This window comes from Scomber japonicus, chromosome 8 (genome assembly GCF_027409825.1).
Source record: "Scomber japonicus isolate fScoJap1 chromosome 8, fScoJap1.pri, whole genome shotgun sequence".
Taxonomy (NCBI): Eukaryota; Metazoa; Chordata; class Actinopteri; order Scombriformes; family Scombridae; genus Scomber; species Scomber japonicus.
The window spans coordinates 9,402,777-9,417,456 of NC_070585.1; the positions used below are offsets into that span (position 1 = coordinate 9,402,777).

Sequence of the window (14,680 nt, forward strand, 5' to 3'; positions counted from 1 at the left end):
GCAATGTGAAACTGAAGTCATTAAACTATCTCACTGCCTGTATAACACTTTCCAAAATCAATAAAAATATAAAAGGTAAAATTGCACCTTACACATCTTCAACCATTATCACACATATATCATTTTATATCAAAAACCGTTTATTAGAAAGTCTCATCTGTGGGATATATGTGCACAGATTGTAGCCTTGTCCTGTAACAATATCCCTTAATTAAAAGAAAAAGTCATAATAAAACTTTCTACCCCCTGTGTTTAAACATGCCTGGACTTGTGTGGTGTGTGTGTGTGTGTGTGTGTGTGTGTGTGTGTGTGTGTGTGTGTGAGTGTGTGTGTTTGTGTGCGCACACGTCCATTAGTTTGGGGGGTAGCACTCAGCAAAATGACATTCCTCCTTTTGTGTCCACATTCCTCAGGCGGCTCCATTCATTCTGTGTGACTGCGGCTGCTGCAGGGGAAGCCAGGGGTTGCTGAGGAGCAGGAGGGGATGCTGGAGCTGTGTGCATGGGAGAGCGTGGGCCCGGCGCTCCTCTCAATAGGCCAACAAAAGGTAAGAAAATGGTCCAGTGCCATGGTAATTAGACATGAATGAGCTTTGAACGACGTGACATGTCTCAAGCTTTTCTCTCCGGCGGAGGAATTTCAACATCCAGCTTGGTAAAAATTGGACTGGACTGGGGAGCTCATGCACCCTGAAGCACCTGAATTATATTGTTATTTTAATTGATATGCACCGTTTGATGACCACTCCGGCTCGTAAAGGTACCCAAGCCCAAACATCTTTGTGTGACCGTGAAATAGTGCTGAAATACATATTCATAAGGTGGCAATCACTCAGGCAGAAAATGCAACAATTCCTGATAGTCAGCTATTCTCACTGTTCCTGCTGACTAACATCAAATTGACCTTTCACTCTCATGATGCGTGCTGTTTCAACATTACCCCAATATTACCCTAAGAAAACACGTGAACTCTGCATTTCAATAGGCCTGTTTGCCCTTTCTCCAGCCTTGCATTAGCATTCAGAGTATAACCCCCCCTCCTCCTCCTCTCTCTCTCACTCTCTCTCCTCCTCCTCCTGGGTTAGCTGCTGCTCTCTCTGCAAGCCAGCGTTTGCTCATCTCCTAATAATCAGCCTCTCTTTTCCATCTTAAAAGCTGCAATCCAGTTCTGGAGAGAAAAGCACAGCTGGATAACAATGGAGTTTTTATCTGGATCTGGGGAGCAGAGGGTGCGTGGGTGTGAAAAGTTACAGCAGAGTGTCAGGACACAGAAACACACATTTCTTGAAGTGTGTTTGCAGTGACAGGCGTGTTACATGTGGAGCTGTGAGTGATTGGCCTTGTTAGGAAAGCTGACATGCTTTTAAAAGATGGAGGTGAAACACAAACAATTAGGGCTAATGAACCTCGTTACATTATTTAGCATCGGGTGAGCGTCTGCTACCTGGTTAAGGTGACTCCAGGGGTAAAAATAATAGGTCTTAATGTAGAGAGACCCTGCATTAAGGGGGCAGGGAAGATCTTATGCCCAGAGTGGTTCATCATCTGCTGGGAGTGAGAAATACAGATCCAAGAAAAAACACACATGATTCACATGCTGCTTTGAGGATTCGGAGAACTTCGAGCGTAGTCCAGAGACACATAAATTATATGATTCATGGCGGGCTTTGAAGTGGATCAGAGGGTGAAAAGCACATAAAGTAACATATATACTTGTAACATTGTATGTCCTATTTATAACGTCTGAGGCATGGCATCCATTTTCACTTTCTTTTCACTTTCTTTTCTTTTTTTTCTGTAGTTTTTTTCCCTTTTCTGTTCTTAAAGGAAAAAAAGAACTGAATACCCAAATTTGTGACGTTCAAGGTGCCTCAGCAGATATTTTCTCATGTGTTATTTCTTTGTCCAGCTCACTTTGCTAACCTTTTGTTCACATATTATTTCCTCATACATGGTTCTGTCTGGAAAACTGAAACAGTTATTCTATTTTTTTGTTTATCTTTTTAACGGGACAATGTAAAATACATTAATTGCAGCAGATTCACAGACATTGGCCGATTTCTTGTTTGAAGGGTGTGTTTTTTGTTTGGTTTTGCCCTAATAAATCAGAGACAAGTCTATGTATTAAAATTGTTCACATTGATCTAAAAGTAAGTCAATTTAAAATTTGCAATCTCCATTTACAATCATTTGTGCAGCTGTGTCATTCTCATCCACGGTTGTCACAGTTGTTCTGTTGCTATGTGTTGACTGTACAGTATGTAGCTAGCTAGCTGTGTAAGAAAATGTTCTCATTCTTAATCCTAAATAAGCTCTGATTGGTCAATTGTTTCCGAAGATGCGGTTTGTCATTTGTGCGACCGAGCTAATTAAAGCCCCTATGTGTCAAGTTTGAACATTTCTGATTTTGGCACCTCCTGGTGGTAGTATCAGAGACATTTTTCTACTTTATTCCACAAAAAAAATCTTACGTTATCAGAATCATTTACAAAGTGTTATACTCACATAAGAAAATCTACACATAGGGGCTTTAATAGATATCAGACAGAATTTAGCATTATTTTAACAAAGATCAATATTTTCTGCCATGAGGTCCTGATAGGTGCTTATGGCTAAGACTTGTTGAAATAATTATTTTTTATATATCTTGATTAAAATGACTCAATCCACCATTTAGACTAGAGAACCCAGTAAAAAAGCAACAAGAGAAACTGAGAATATGTCAGCAAAACCCAATGAGTAGTGAAACCTAGCGAATCAAGAAGTAGTACAGCACTTGCAAGTTCCCAATTTACTAATGAAACACTGTATGTCAGTGGATAGAATAAAGTACGAGTTCTTCTACTCAAGAAAAACAAGTCATGCCCTTTACCCACAACACAGCTCTTGTAGATGCATTTCAATCTGGTCTACAGGGACTACTGCTGGTGTACAAAGTGGCATCTGTTGTTTGTACAATGGATCACTCCCTGATAGTTAAAAGCTGTGCAAAGACTAGGAAGAAGCCTCTGGCCTTTGATTCTGAGGAACTGACACCAAAACCTAACATTTACTGCTGATGTGTTAGATCACTGTTGTTTTTGACATGGATCTCTGCGTTGCTGCGATGGAGACACCTTGACATGACCTCAGATACGTTTGACCTGCTGTTCAAGAAAAAAACATAAACCACATTTGTAAGACTCAGGCGATTTTTAGCCTGTGCTGCCATTTAGCGGTTTCAGTACAGGAACTGTGTAATGCTACATCACAGTTGGGGTCAGCCACAAGCTCAGCAGACCACACCCTTCTGTAATGATGGGTGCGGTCAGGTGTGAAGTCAGACAGAGGTGGGTGCATCTGTGAGGATTCTCAGTCATCCAGGTTGTGGTATAAACAAATTACACATCCACATTCTTGAATCTCCAAAAAGTCCAGTAGCTCTTGACTTGACACTTCTGGATACTCCATACAGGATGTATTATGGAGGTACTCTTTAAGTGAGAGGGTTAAAAAGTGGAGGTTTCCTTTAAAGGTGCTGATTTGAATTTACATGGTACTGAATACAATATTTCCAGCTAAAGTTGGAGCAGTTTTGATTATTACAACTAAGAGATGTATGTATTTATGTGTATTTGCTTGTGCTTTTCTTTCTGGTTTGAAGTGGGTTGGGGAAAGTGATATCACATGTTAGTTGTGAATATTAAATGTAAAAAATAAAAAGACCTGAAAGGTGGGGTCACCCTTTAAAGTAAACAGGCTATACTCATTAAATTACAGAAATATAATTGAAATTATCATTTTTGACTAAAGCAAACTTGGAGGAATTATTCAAATGTTGATAATTATAATGTAATTACATGGTTAGAAAATGTATCTGTCAATTATATTCTTGTCTAATGAGCAAAGTCATGATATCTTGTATGCAATATCCTGTTTTGAATCAACATAATTAAATAATGAAAATGTTAAGTCTTTCCATATGTGTCTTATGTTGTCAATATTCACACATACACACATGTTGCATTGACACAAAACAGTAAAACATGGTGCGAGTTTATTTTACAGTTTACTTTCCCCAACAACATCGCAACTGGAAAAATAAATTAAAGAAACATGTTAGCAGTCATTGAATTATTACCTCTGGTCTAACATTGGCCCGGCCTTTTGATGGATCTTTCTCATGACAAATAACTCTAATTAAGGATACCAGCATGGAGGCTCTGGTGCTCTGCATGGTGGCTCACTGACATGACTTGCTGGCACACCTAAATGCAGCAGAGCCATCCTTATTGTTATTCATTACACCTAGGCATTTACTGATATCACAAGTTAAATGATCTGCTAGCAGCACAGACTACACTCACTGCTGTGAAGTCAGCTGGGTGGCAGCAGCAGCAGATACACTTTGAGCTTTTAATCTGTGTCATCACACGTGTGTCAGTCTTTAAAAAAAACAACCTAAAAAAAACATAAACAATAAATAATAGGAGCCCAGTGCAAACCAACATAACAAAATTAATCTACACACATTTTCATACATATTTGCAGTTCATATTACTCCTTGCTTTACCCACAGTGCTAAACAATAAGCTAGAAATTTGCAGGAATGCTTCAATCCACCAATATCATGTGAAATATGCCAATTTTGCAAATCAACATATTTTTGTAAACATGGCACCAATACAGAGAAACATACATATGTACAGTTATTAGGCTGAGTTATACTCTTATGATAGCCCTTGAATATTTTTTCACTATAGAGCTGTTACTGTTTTTAAAAAATGGACCAGCATTACAAAGTAAAGCAAACACTGACAGTTGGAGTGATACTTGAGTTGAGAGAATCAGTCTGAAATAATTGATCTAGCTAGGACACAAACAATGAGAGAGAAAAGAGAGATTTTAGTTCTAACAGAGCATTTCAAGGTACAGTGCATCTTTATATGAGGGTTTCACCTCAGTCTGTGAGTTGACTAAAACTCCCCCGCTGATGGTCAGTCCTGGCAGGAGTTGCAGAGGTTGATGACTTCTTTTTCTTCCAGTTTTTTCCTGCAGGGTGAGAACACTCAGTGCAGACTGAGAGATGGAGCATTTTAAAAAGGTCTGTTATGCGTCTCTTTTACAAGTAGCTCCTCACCTGCAGGTCGATGACAAAGCTTTCTAATGAGGGCCCAGAAGTCAGTATGGGAGCACAAGGGAAAGGTGCTGAAGGGTACAAATGTTGGGATAACCATAGTGAGAGTGGACCAGAGGGCATGTTTCTTATTTACACAATGCCTTAAGTTTATCTGGTGTGCTTTAATTGGTTTACTGAGAACATCCAGTGATTTTTAACAGATTTTGAAAGAGACAGAAGAAGTTCTTGTTGAGATAGATAAAGACAAAGTGGCATTTTCTGGTTGTTAATGCTTCCTTTGATGAGCCACCGAACTTTACATCGGGAACCAGAGCTTTAAAAAAGTTTATCACGTTCCACAGAGTTTGTATCGAATCCTGGGGGATAGGCGGTAATGGGAGTGTGTGAGTGCACAGGGCAGATGGTCAGTGGTGACAAAGCAGAAGGAGAGCAGGGAGCATCAAGACCAGGTAGTTCCTCCACAGCGGAGCCGCAGGTGAGGAAACGCCTCCCACACCGGCCGTGGCTAACCGAGGGGTCAGCAGCTGCTCCTGGAAGGTGAAGTCGTCCATTGCCAGATTATCAGCGAGGTCTGAGAGAGGGGGACAGACGGAGATGGAGAAGACGGGTTGGGAAATAGCGAGGGCAGAAAGAATGAAGAATATGAGAGAAGCAGGAAAAAGGATGGAGACAATTAGAACAAACATTGTCACAAAGCTGAAAAACACGTGTGGTATGTCTGTCCTCCTTTTGCATGATGTCTTTAACAGCTGTAAAAACAATGTTACATCGGGACAACCAGAAACCCAAGCTCCACATATAACCAGATGCCATATGTTATTGTTGCAGACATATGCTGAATCACACAGACATATATTTTACTGAGCGTGAGTGTTGAAACGTGAATTAAAGTGGTGAGATGCTGAGAAAAAAAATACAAACCAAAGACAGCTGGGTGAGTTCTCAAAATCTGAAACATACAACTGTTCAGACTGATATGAGTTTTCTGCCTGTGACAGAATAAATAATAATTGCTTAAAAAAGACAGAATTTTATTGCTTATAAATATGTGATATTTACATTTTGTTACATGATGTTGCTGCTTTGAAATTCAAAGTGGGTAGAGAGAACGGCTATGTCTAATTTTTACTGTTAAACTGATGAATTACTGCAGTTCTGCTTTTAGTGCCAGAAGGGTGATTTATAGATCTGTGTGATGAGATGCTGCAGTGTCAATGATAAGAATCATGTTACTAACAAAAAGCATTCTTGCTGTGTAATGTGTTTACAACTAGTGATGTAAAAAGTTGTGGTTGCAGTTACATGCATTAACTATTGCAGTGACAATAAAACCTTCATGTAAAACTTTTTGTCATTTCAACAATGAGTACAGATCAAACTGATGTGATATAATGTGTTTCATTAATGAAATTACCTTCTATATTTTTTCATGCTACAGCATACATATATGCTCTGTAAATCACAGTATGTCCTCATATTTATTGGTTACATATATATATATATATATATATATATATATATGAAGAAGCACCGCAGTTGCATCAAATTTGCTGGTAGCCATGGAAGTCTTAAAGGTGCAATGTGTAGAATTTAGAAGCATATAGCAGAACAGACTTGGAATATATGGAATATAATATTAATAAGTATGTTTAATTAGTGTATAATCACCTTTTGTAAAAAAAAAAAAAAAAAAAAAAAAACTCCCACACACAGTCCTACTCACTGGTGTAGTTTAGTTAGTTGTAGTAGAGTGAGACAGTGTACGGGAGCTTTTTTTCAATTTTTGATTGCATATTCTGCCGCTATTTAGGTGTGCAGAGATTTCTTTCTTTCTTTCTTTTTTTGTATATTCACCTGAAAATAAGAACTGTTTTGTTTTCATTACCTTAAAATGAGCCTTTTATATCTACATAGGGAGCAGACATCTTCCACAAAGGCTGCCATGTTGCACGGCCATGTTTCTACTGTAGCCCAGAACGGACAAACCTAACACCAGCTTGAGAGAGGACCTGCTGCATTTTCACCAGTTTCGTGGCCACCATAAGTTCTCCTACATGGGTAGATGCTACTGAACCCTGCACACTGCGCCTTTAATTGTACACAGACTTTCTCATTTCATTAACTTTTTCTTACTCAAACAGCATTCAATCAAAACCCAACAATTCAGCTTTTGCCTTCATCAGGGGCCAATCAGAAAGAATGTGTTTAAAACCACTTTTTATACATTTTCAAACATCACACAAGGCATCCTATAGGATATTTACATCAGTAATCAAAGCAACATCTGTGTCACGTGTAAATAAATAAAACACATTTTTATTGACTGCAAAAAGGGGCGACTAAATGTGATTTCAGTTGGAATTAAAAGGCCCTAGTAGGTGTATTTAAGAAGTTGGAATAGAGTCAAAGTAGCTTTTCTCCCTGCTTCCAGTGTTTATGCTAAGCTAAGCTAATTGACTCCTAGCTCCAACTCTGTAGTTAGTGCACATAATTGCATTTGCACAACCATAAGTTATCTTTTTTTAATCTTCGGGAGCATCTTAAAGCTCCCTGGATTCATAGAGTCTGAAAAAGGTTGAGCACTTGGCCTCAGCATATGTTTAAGAGATTGGAAAACAAGTTGGCTTCTTGTACTTCATATCCGAAAAGCAACATGATCGCTCCAGGCAGAATTAGACAAGACAACGTGACAGTCAGGTATTGTACTGTCATGTTGTTATTAAATATGAAACTCCTGAATCTTTCAGTCTGAGGGACAAAATATATCCTCCAGCTCCTTCAACTTGGTTGAACGTCTGAGTCTAGACGTTGTAGACTGAATAAAACCCTCATTAAATTTTAAATTCCTTTGCAAAAACACTTGCTCTACACAGAGAAGTTAACCTTATAGTGAATACAAAGTCCTGTGGCAGTGCTGTCAGGGGACATTAAATTTAATCCTTCCCACGTGCAGCTATTATTTATTTTTGTGGATAACACTTTTGTCATCATTGAGTCATTAATCATAACGGGTCATAAATGTGTCTGCGTTGAAGGTCTCTGGGATTCTGAGAAAATAGGTGAATGACTTCAGGGTCAATGAGGAGGAAATTACATTGGAGGCTCGTGCCTTCTATGCCACAAGTGATACTGTCCACTGCAGCAAGCCCATCATCCTTCACTTTCACCTTTTCCACCACAATTACTGTAAAAATGCCTTCAAGCAAAGCACTTAACTCATTTGCAGCAACAGCTCTGTTCAGGGGATTACAGTAGATTGTGGTTAGAGTGACTCATCGGAAACTCCCAGGTGAAAGCACATAGATAGGAGGTGCTGACATTCATTGAAGAAAGAGAAAGCCTTGCTAAGATAAATAGGCTACCTTTTTCAATGAGCAAATCCTTAATGGACATTCTTTCTTTCCATGTTCCACGTCCTTTGTTTTCCTGTTTCGATCCCTTCTTTTCCATCTGTTCTGTATGCTGCAGTGACTTCATGGTCACCTGCTGTTCTGCTCTCACTTACTGCTGTCTTACTGTTCTTCATCCACAGCTGCTCTCCTACTGACGCTGAGCAGAGCTCTTCCTCCCTGTGTATGTGTGTGTGTGTGACACTTTATATGCTGCTTTGTCTGGCAGAAAGCTGTGAGGCAGCCTGAAACAAGAAGGCTGAGTTATGAGTGAGGGCAGGAGGATATCAGTAATAAAGCAGTACTATGGTTAGGAACGCCAACTATGAGCTGAGCTGTCCCCTGTCAAGCCAGATGCAGAAAACCTCCCTTGCCAAACACACACACACACACACACACACACACACACACACACGCACACACACACGCTCGCACACACACACGCACAAATACACACACACACTGCATTTCTGACATACTTAACCCTCAAACAGTCTTGGTGACTGCACACACAGACACACACACACACACACACAGAGACACAGACACCCACACAGACACCACACACACACACACACACACACACACACACACACACACACACACACACACACACACACACACACACACACACACACAGCGTCATACCTGCACTCCTAAAATAACAGATCAAAATTGGATTAGCTGTCTCATCTGATCTGTGTGCTGTTCTCCCTACTGGGAGTCATCCAGTGGGAGGAAGTGGCTGATCTTAACCGCTGTGCGATCAGAGGCGGCAGTTAGGAGTCCAACCAAAGCTTCGGCCTACTTTACTTGAATAGAAAGTCAGAGAGTGAGGGGGGTAGGGGTAGGAGGGTCTGGGGGGGGCCTTCCTCCCAGGTCCCATGGTGCCCACAGGTCCTATGCTGCCAGGCACCATCTTAAACAAAGGAAGGAGGCAAATAAATAAACGTCCAAAGCTCCAAACTGCATCTCCTACGAATTTCTTTGCAGTTACGACATCATTTGAATGCCAGCCAGGGGACAATTAACTTTTTTTCTCCTCCTGTGTCCTCTGACATGGCAGTGGGCAGACATTCTTCGGGGCTCTGAAAGAACAATTTGTCACTGTCGACAGCGGCGCACTGTACTGCCGAGCCAATTAAGCTCAAGGTGCAATTCGATACAGCTTTTATACACACTGTGGATAAGAGGGAGGGCGGGAGGGCATGCGCGTCTGCATTTGTGTGTTTGTATGCGGATGATTGAGTGGGGTGTGTGTGCGCCTGTCCCTGTGTGTGTGTGTGTGTGTGTGTGTGTTTGTGAAAAAGCGGGAGACAAAGTGGGAGAGCATTGTGTTGGTGTGCTTTACAGCGGCAATAATGTGTGTGCAGCGAAAAAAGTCTCAGGCTGTGAAAAAAAATCCCTCAAACGGGGGAAAAAAAGGGTCTTTCTTGCTAGTTTAAACACTTCGACATGAGCAGCACCACAGAGGGGCCTTGTTCTGCAGGCTTTAAAAACAACCCAATGGGGACTGAACTATGCAAACTTAGATCCCCTACACTCCTATGCAATGCTGGGACTAATAATATCCTGGTATAATTAGTGATGAACACCTGTGCCTGTGTGTGTGTGTAGCAAAGTATAGACAGAGTAAGAGAGAGTAAAAAAAAACACAGAAGTAATCCACAGGCAACGGATTCAGCTTCTTTTTCATTTCCTTTCAAGGCCTTTTAAGGAGGAGTCAGGACAGTGGACAGGCAGGGACAATTAGCCAAATAGATGGATAACTCCCGGCTATAAATAGAGCCACAATCCCCACTGTGATTAATGTGACCAGTGTGGGCTCTTGTGGCTTTCAGCGGAGCGCAGCCCTCCTCCTGCTCCTCCATTCAAACCTTCCATTTTGTAACTATCACTCCTCAAAGGACACCACCTTGCTAGCGTACCCCTGCTAGCTTTATCGTGGTCTTATGAGCTCGAGTTACGACCCAGGGGAGAGGTCAACAGTCCAGCCATTGATTGGTTACGCTAAGGCCGCGCTCTAAGAATGAGCAGGCAGGGAAGTCACATGCAAGTCAACAGACGATGACGTAGTCAGGCTTTAATTTTATGTCTTCTTTAGTGACCATTCCTCAGGGGGAGAACAGGCCAATAAAAACATTGCGGTTTTCAGGACGGGTTGGGGGGAGGTGGATGTTTGTTTGGATCCACCTAGCAGGTCAAACAGTGGCTGGAATGTGTATATACGCATGTATAGATGTTTGGTTGGTGTATGTTTCTGTCTGGGCAAAGGGAAACAGGGAAAAAAGGTGGGTGGGGGGAGTCTGGAGTTTTGTTTTCAGCAGTCTGAGTGCCCAAGGCTTGTCGTTTACAGTTTGCAGTTGTCACAACAAGCAAACTATGTAGTAGAAAAATTGCAACAGTGAGTGGAAAGCTACATTTTCCTGCACGCTACAACTACAGGTGATGATTATAGGATACAGAAAATCACAGGAAATGGTTCAGTGGTACTGTCTTCCATTTTCGGTAAACATCTCTGTAAAATGCAGCTGAATAACTTTTAGGTGCCGGTGAAGATCAGTGGCCAGTTGATGCATATTATAACTTCACTCCATGTGTGTACCTTCATGGTCCAGTACAGTTTATTCAGTACATGTGTGCTATGCACAAAGGCCTTTTTTTGGTCAGCTAAGTATGTGGAATGTTAAGTCTCCAAACACAGGTGCTTCTTATGAAACTGGAGAGATGGTTTAGATTGCTGCTACATTGGCAGACGCTGTGTGCACATAACACACCTAAGCTGGTCAAATTTGATCTAGGTTTTCAAGATTCAACAGCTTAAAAGATATTATGGTTTCCGAGGTAAAGCAAATATTTTATCCTTCGTCTCATCTTCACAGAGCAAACCATTCACTTAGATATTACCCTCAGCAAATTTAGAAATTGAAAGGTCGTGTGTGCTTATATGTGTGTGTGCAATCCTTATTCAGGAGCCACCCTTACAGCTGCAAACATAACATGAAGACAATGCTCCTGTAAAAACATGATAGGAGCTGCTTAATTGATTGACTGGGTCTTATCTGGTGGAGGGTAACAGATAAGAAACTGGACTGTGATTATTGGCTTGTTGTGCAAAGCTCTGGTCTGTTAGTTCTCTGACTTGGTCAGGGTTGTTTGTTTCGGGACATTACTGATTGAGAGCTGGGAAGGAACAGAGGGAGCGGCGCGGGATGCTTCTGTCCATGGGCTGGAGGGAATGTGACCGTCTGCCTCCACACCCACAGGCCGACCACAGGGACGCTCGGAGAGGCTGGGAATGTTGGGCCAAGACAAACGGGACGCCCAGAGGAGGCCCTGCCCAGGCCTTTACAACAGCAGTGCTCTCTGAGCTGCTTTGGCCTCACAACCTCCTCAACACTCACTGTTATGGTAGCCTGAGAAACCCCATACGCCCACCACACAGAGGACAAAAGAGTAAGACAGTGAGATGTAATGCCACAGAAGACAGGACATAAACAGAAGTAATGGAGTGTTTAAATAGGAAAGGCACAAAAGTGATAAAATGCGGTTTAGGAGACAAAGGGAAGCTTTGCAAAACAGAGAGCGTAATGATAATATTTAGGCGGGGAAAGGTGAAACTGATGGTTGGGTGAGTCTAAATCTGAGTACTGAAGACGTGGGTTTGCTCTGATAAGAATACTCCCAGCTGTCAAAAAGGGGAAACCAAAAATCTCCCAGACACTTTCTAAATTGTGGCTTTGTGGGATAAACGCAAGTCAACACCTATTAATTAACATGGTATGGGAAAAGGGAGGTGGTGTCAGTGAGCGGATGACCAGCATGTTGCACCCATTGGCCTCTCCCCTGCGCCATACAAATTAGATTTACTCCAATGTATTTATAGTCCACGCTTCCAGTAACGGCTAATATGATTGTTGAAAAGAGAAAAGAGAGAGCGCTCGAGGAGAAATAAAAGCTCGAAACCGAAGCGTAAATTTTAAACTCCGAGAACTCCTGGTAGCGCCCGAGCTGTGAGAGTGGAAAGTGTGTGAGCGAGGAAGCGAGGGAGTGAGAGAGAGGTAAAAACCATAACAAATCAAACATACAAAGAGTTGATTCTGCGCTGAGGGCAAGGGGCTCGTTCAGGGTGGGGAGCTCTACCGCTCACAGAGAAGGCCTGTAACCCTCGGCTGCTCGGAGGTCGGTGCCGACGGAGGGTCAGAGGTTGACAGGGAGCGCCAGTTAGGGGTGTTTTCTGGAGGGGACGGACAATGGTGGTTCTTATCAGAGTAAGAGAGAGAGAGAGAGAGAGAGGCAGCAGTGGGCATGCACAGAGCTGAGATGGTAAGCGGTGGATCAGTGCTCGAGTTTGGCCTCGGGGACGTCCTGATCAGGGAACACATTCTCTGTACACTATCTACATCTTGAAATATTGAGGGGAAGCTGACATCCCACACAGTCTGTTTACATTTCTCCTCTTGGGTCCAGCAGTCGGTCGAGAGGAGGAACTGTTGCTGGCTGGATTGAGACATGTGTTTGTTGTGCAAGCGTCCCTGCCAACAAACATGCAGAATTCTTCCTACATTCCTGTCATGGAAAGACTAGACTGCAGCCAAGAGTGACAATTTGGCTGTATCTCACTGTACACACTGAGCGCTCCTGTCGAGCACTTTCGCTATCTATCCGAGCCCCTTTTTAGTGGTTACCCTGTGGTTTCCTCCAGCAGCTCAGAGTCTATCCACAGCAGGACTCCTGCAATGTTAGCAGCGCCGTCGAGTTCCTTTCAAGAACGGGCTGGAAAAACAGAGAAGAGCGAGGAGAAGAGCGAGGAGAAGAGCGGGAGAAAGAGAAGGCCATGCGCATAGAGGGAGAATTTAGGAGGCGAAGGTGAGAGTAGAGGGTTAAAATGTAAAATGCAAAAACCACCCAAACCCTCAACCAGACTTTTAAGACATTCCCACAAAATGGCTGCTGTGTGTCACTGCGGCGGCCAGCAGCGGAGCAGCGGGCCTCGAGAATGGTCCCGCTGTGTGCAGAGTGTTTGTGGACTGTGGCTGAGCTGATGGACACGACCCAGGAACGGGCCTGGAATCAATTTAGTGCGTCCAAAAGTGCCTGTGAATGTAAATAAAGCTCTTGAGCAAACAAACGCTTTTCCGAGAGGCACACACAAACACAGAAAAATGCACAGGCCTACAAAATGAATCAAACGCTGGTGGGCCCCACTCGTGTAGATGATGAGAACCCGCTCGGCTCTGTGTGCTTGTATCCACAGAAATTAAAACCAGGGCTCTTCTTCCTGCCTTCTGGCTAATCTTAAGGGTTTTATCCCTGGATTGATTTGAGAAAGCTCCATGGCGGAAGACCAACAAGGGTCCAATAAGAGGGTAACTTCATCCCCCTGTTCCCCTCCTCCCCTCTTTCCCCTCTTTTCCCCTCTCCTCTCCAATCTTTCCCTCCATTGCCACCACGCTCTCTGCTCCATAACTGGGGGACACACAAGGCCTGTAAGGAGGAGAGAGAGAGAGAGAGAGCAACTGCAGCTCACACCAGCCAAGCCTGTTTACACAGATGGTGGCAAGCTTCATTATTTTTGTGAGGGGCGTGGAGGAGGTGGGGAAGGAGGCGGATTGGCTCAATGTACATTCAGGTTGATCTCAGAGGTTGTTTATAAGCTCAAGGAGGGATGGAGGTGGAGAACATCGGGTCAGAACACTTCCAGTGTGTTACAGATTATCAGCCTCTCCTCCGCCTCCCCATCAACCCTTCCACACCTCCTCTGCTCCATGCTTTTACACCATAATCATAAATTTTAACAAAACAGCCACTGCTTCATGTTCATTAATCTTTTTGAGAATAAACAGATGTCAGTCTAAAGCATGATCGTTTAGCTGGCCAAGGATGAGCGCAGCGGGATTTCGAAAAGATTTTGATTTGTAGCTGTGTGCAACTACAGTTTGTGTTAAATAGAGCATCTCTACTTTTATCTGTTCGCTGTCTTTTCAGATGAAAATCATAATGATGCTGTTGGATCACTGGTTGGAAAAACATATACAGTACATCTTAGTACTGGAAAGACAATATGTACACTATCACAATCAAAGCTTTTAAGAGTTGGAGATATTTAGGATTTTTGTCTCGACTGTAATATTGTCATGGAGATTTAGTGAAAGTTAAGTGAGAAAGACTAT

General features: G+C 42.5%; 1 protein-coding gene across 1 annotated transcript in view; it reads right to left on the reverse strand.

The window, feature by feature from the left end:
- Positions 1 to 4,018: 4,018 nt before the first annotated feature.
- Positions 4,019 to 14,680, reverse strand: part of gpc3 (glypican 3) — a 107,108-nt gene continuing 96,446 nt past the window's right edge. The window contains exon 8 of the mRNA XM_053324365.1: positions 4,019 to 5,689. Coding sequence (XP_053180340.1) covers positions 5,523 to 5,689 — 167 coding nt within the window. The 3' untranslated portion in view covers positions 4,019 to 5,522. The remainder of the gene's footprint in view (positions 5,690 to 14,680) is intronic.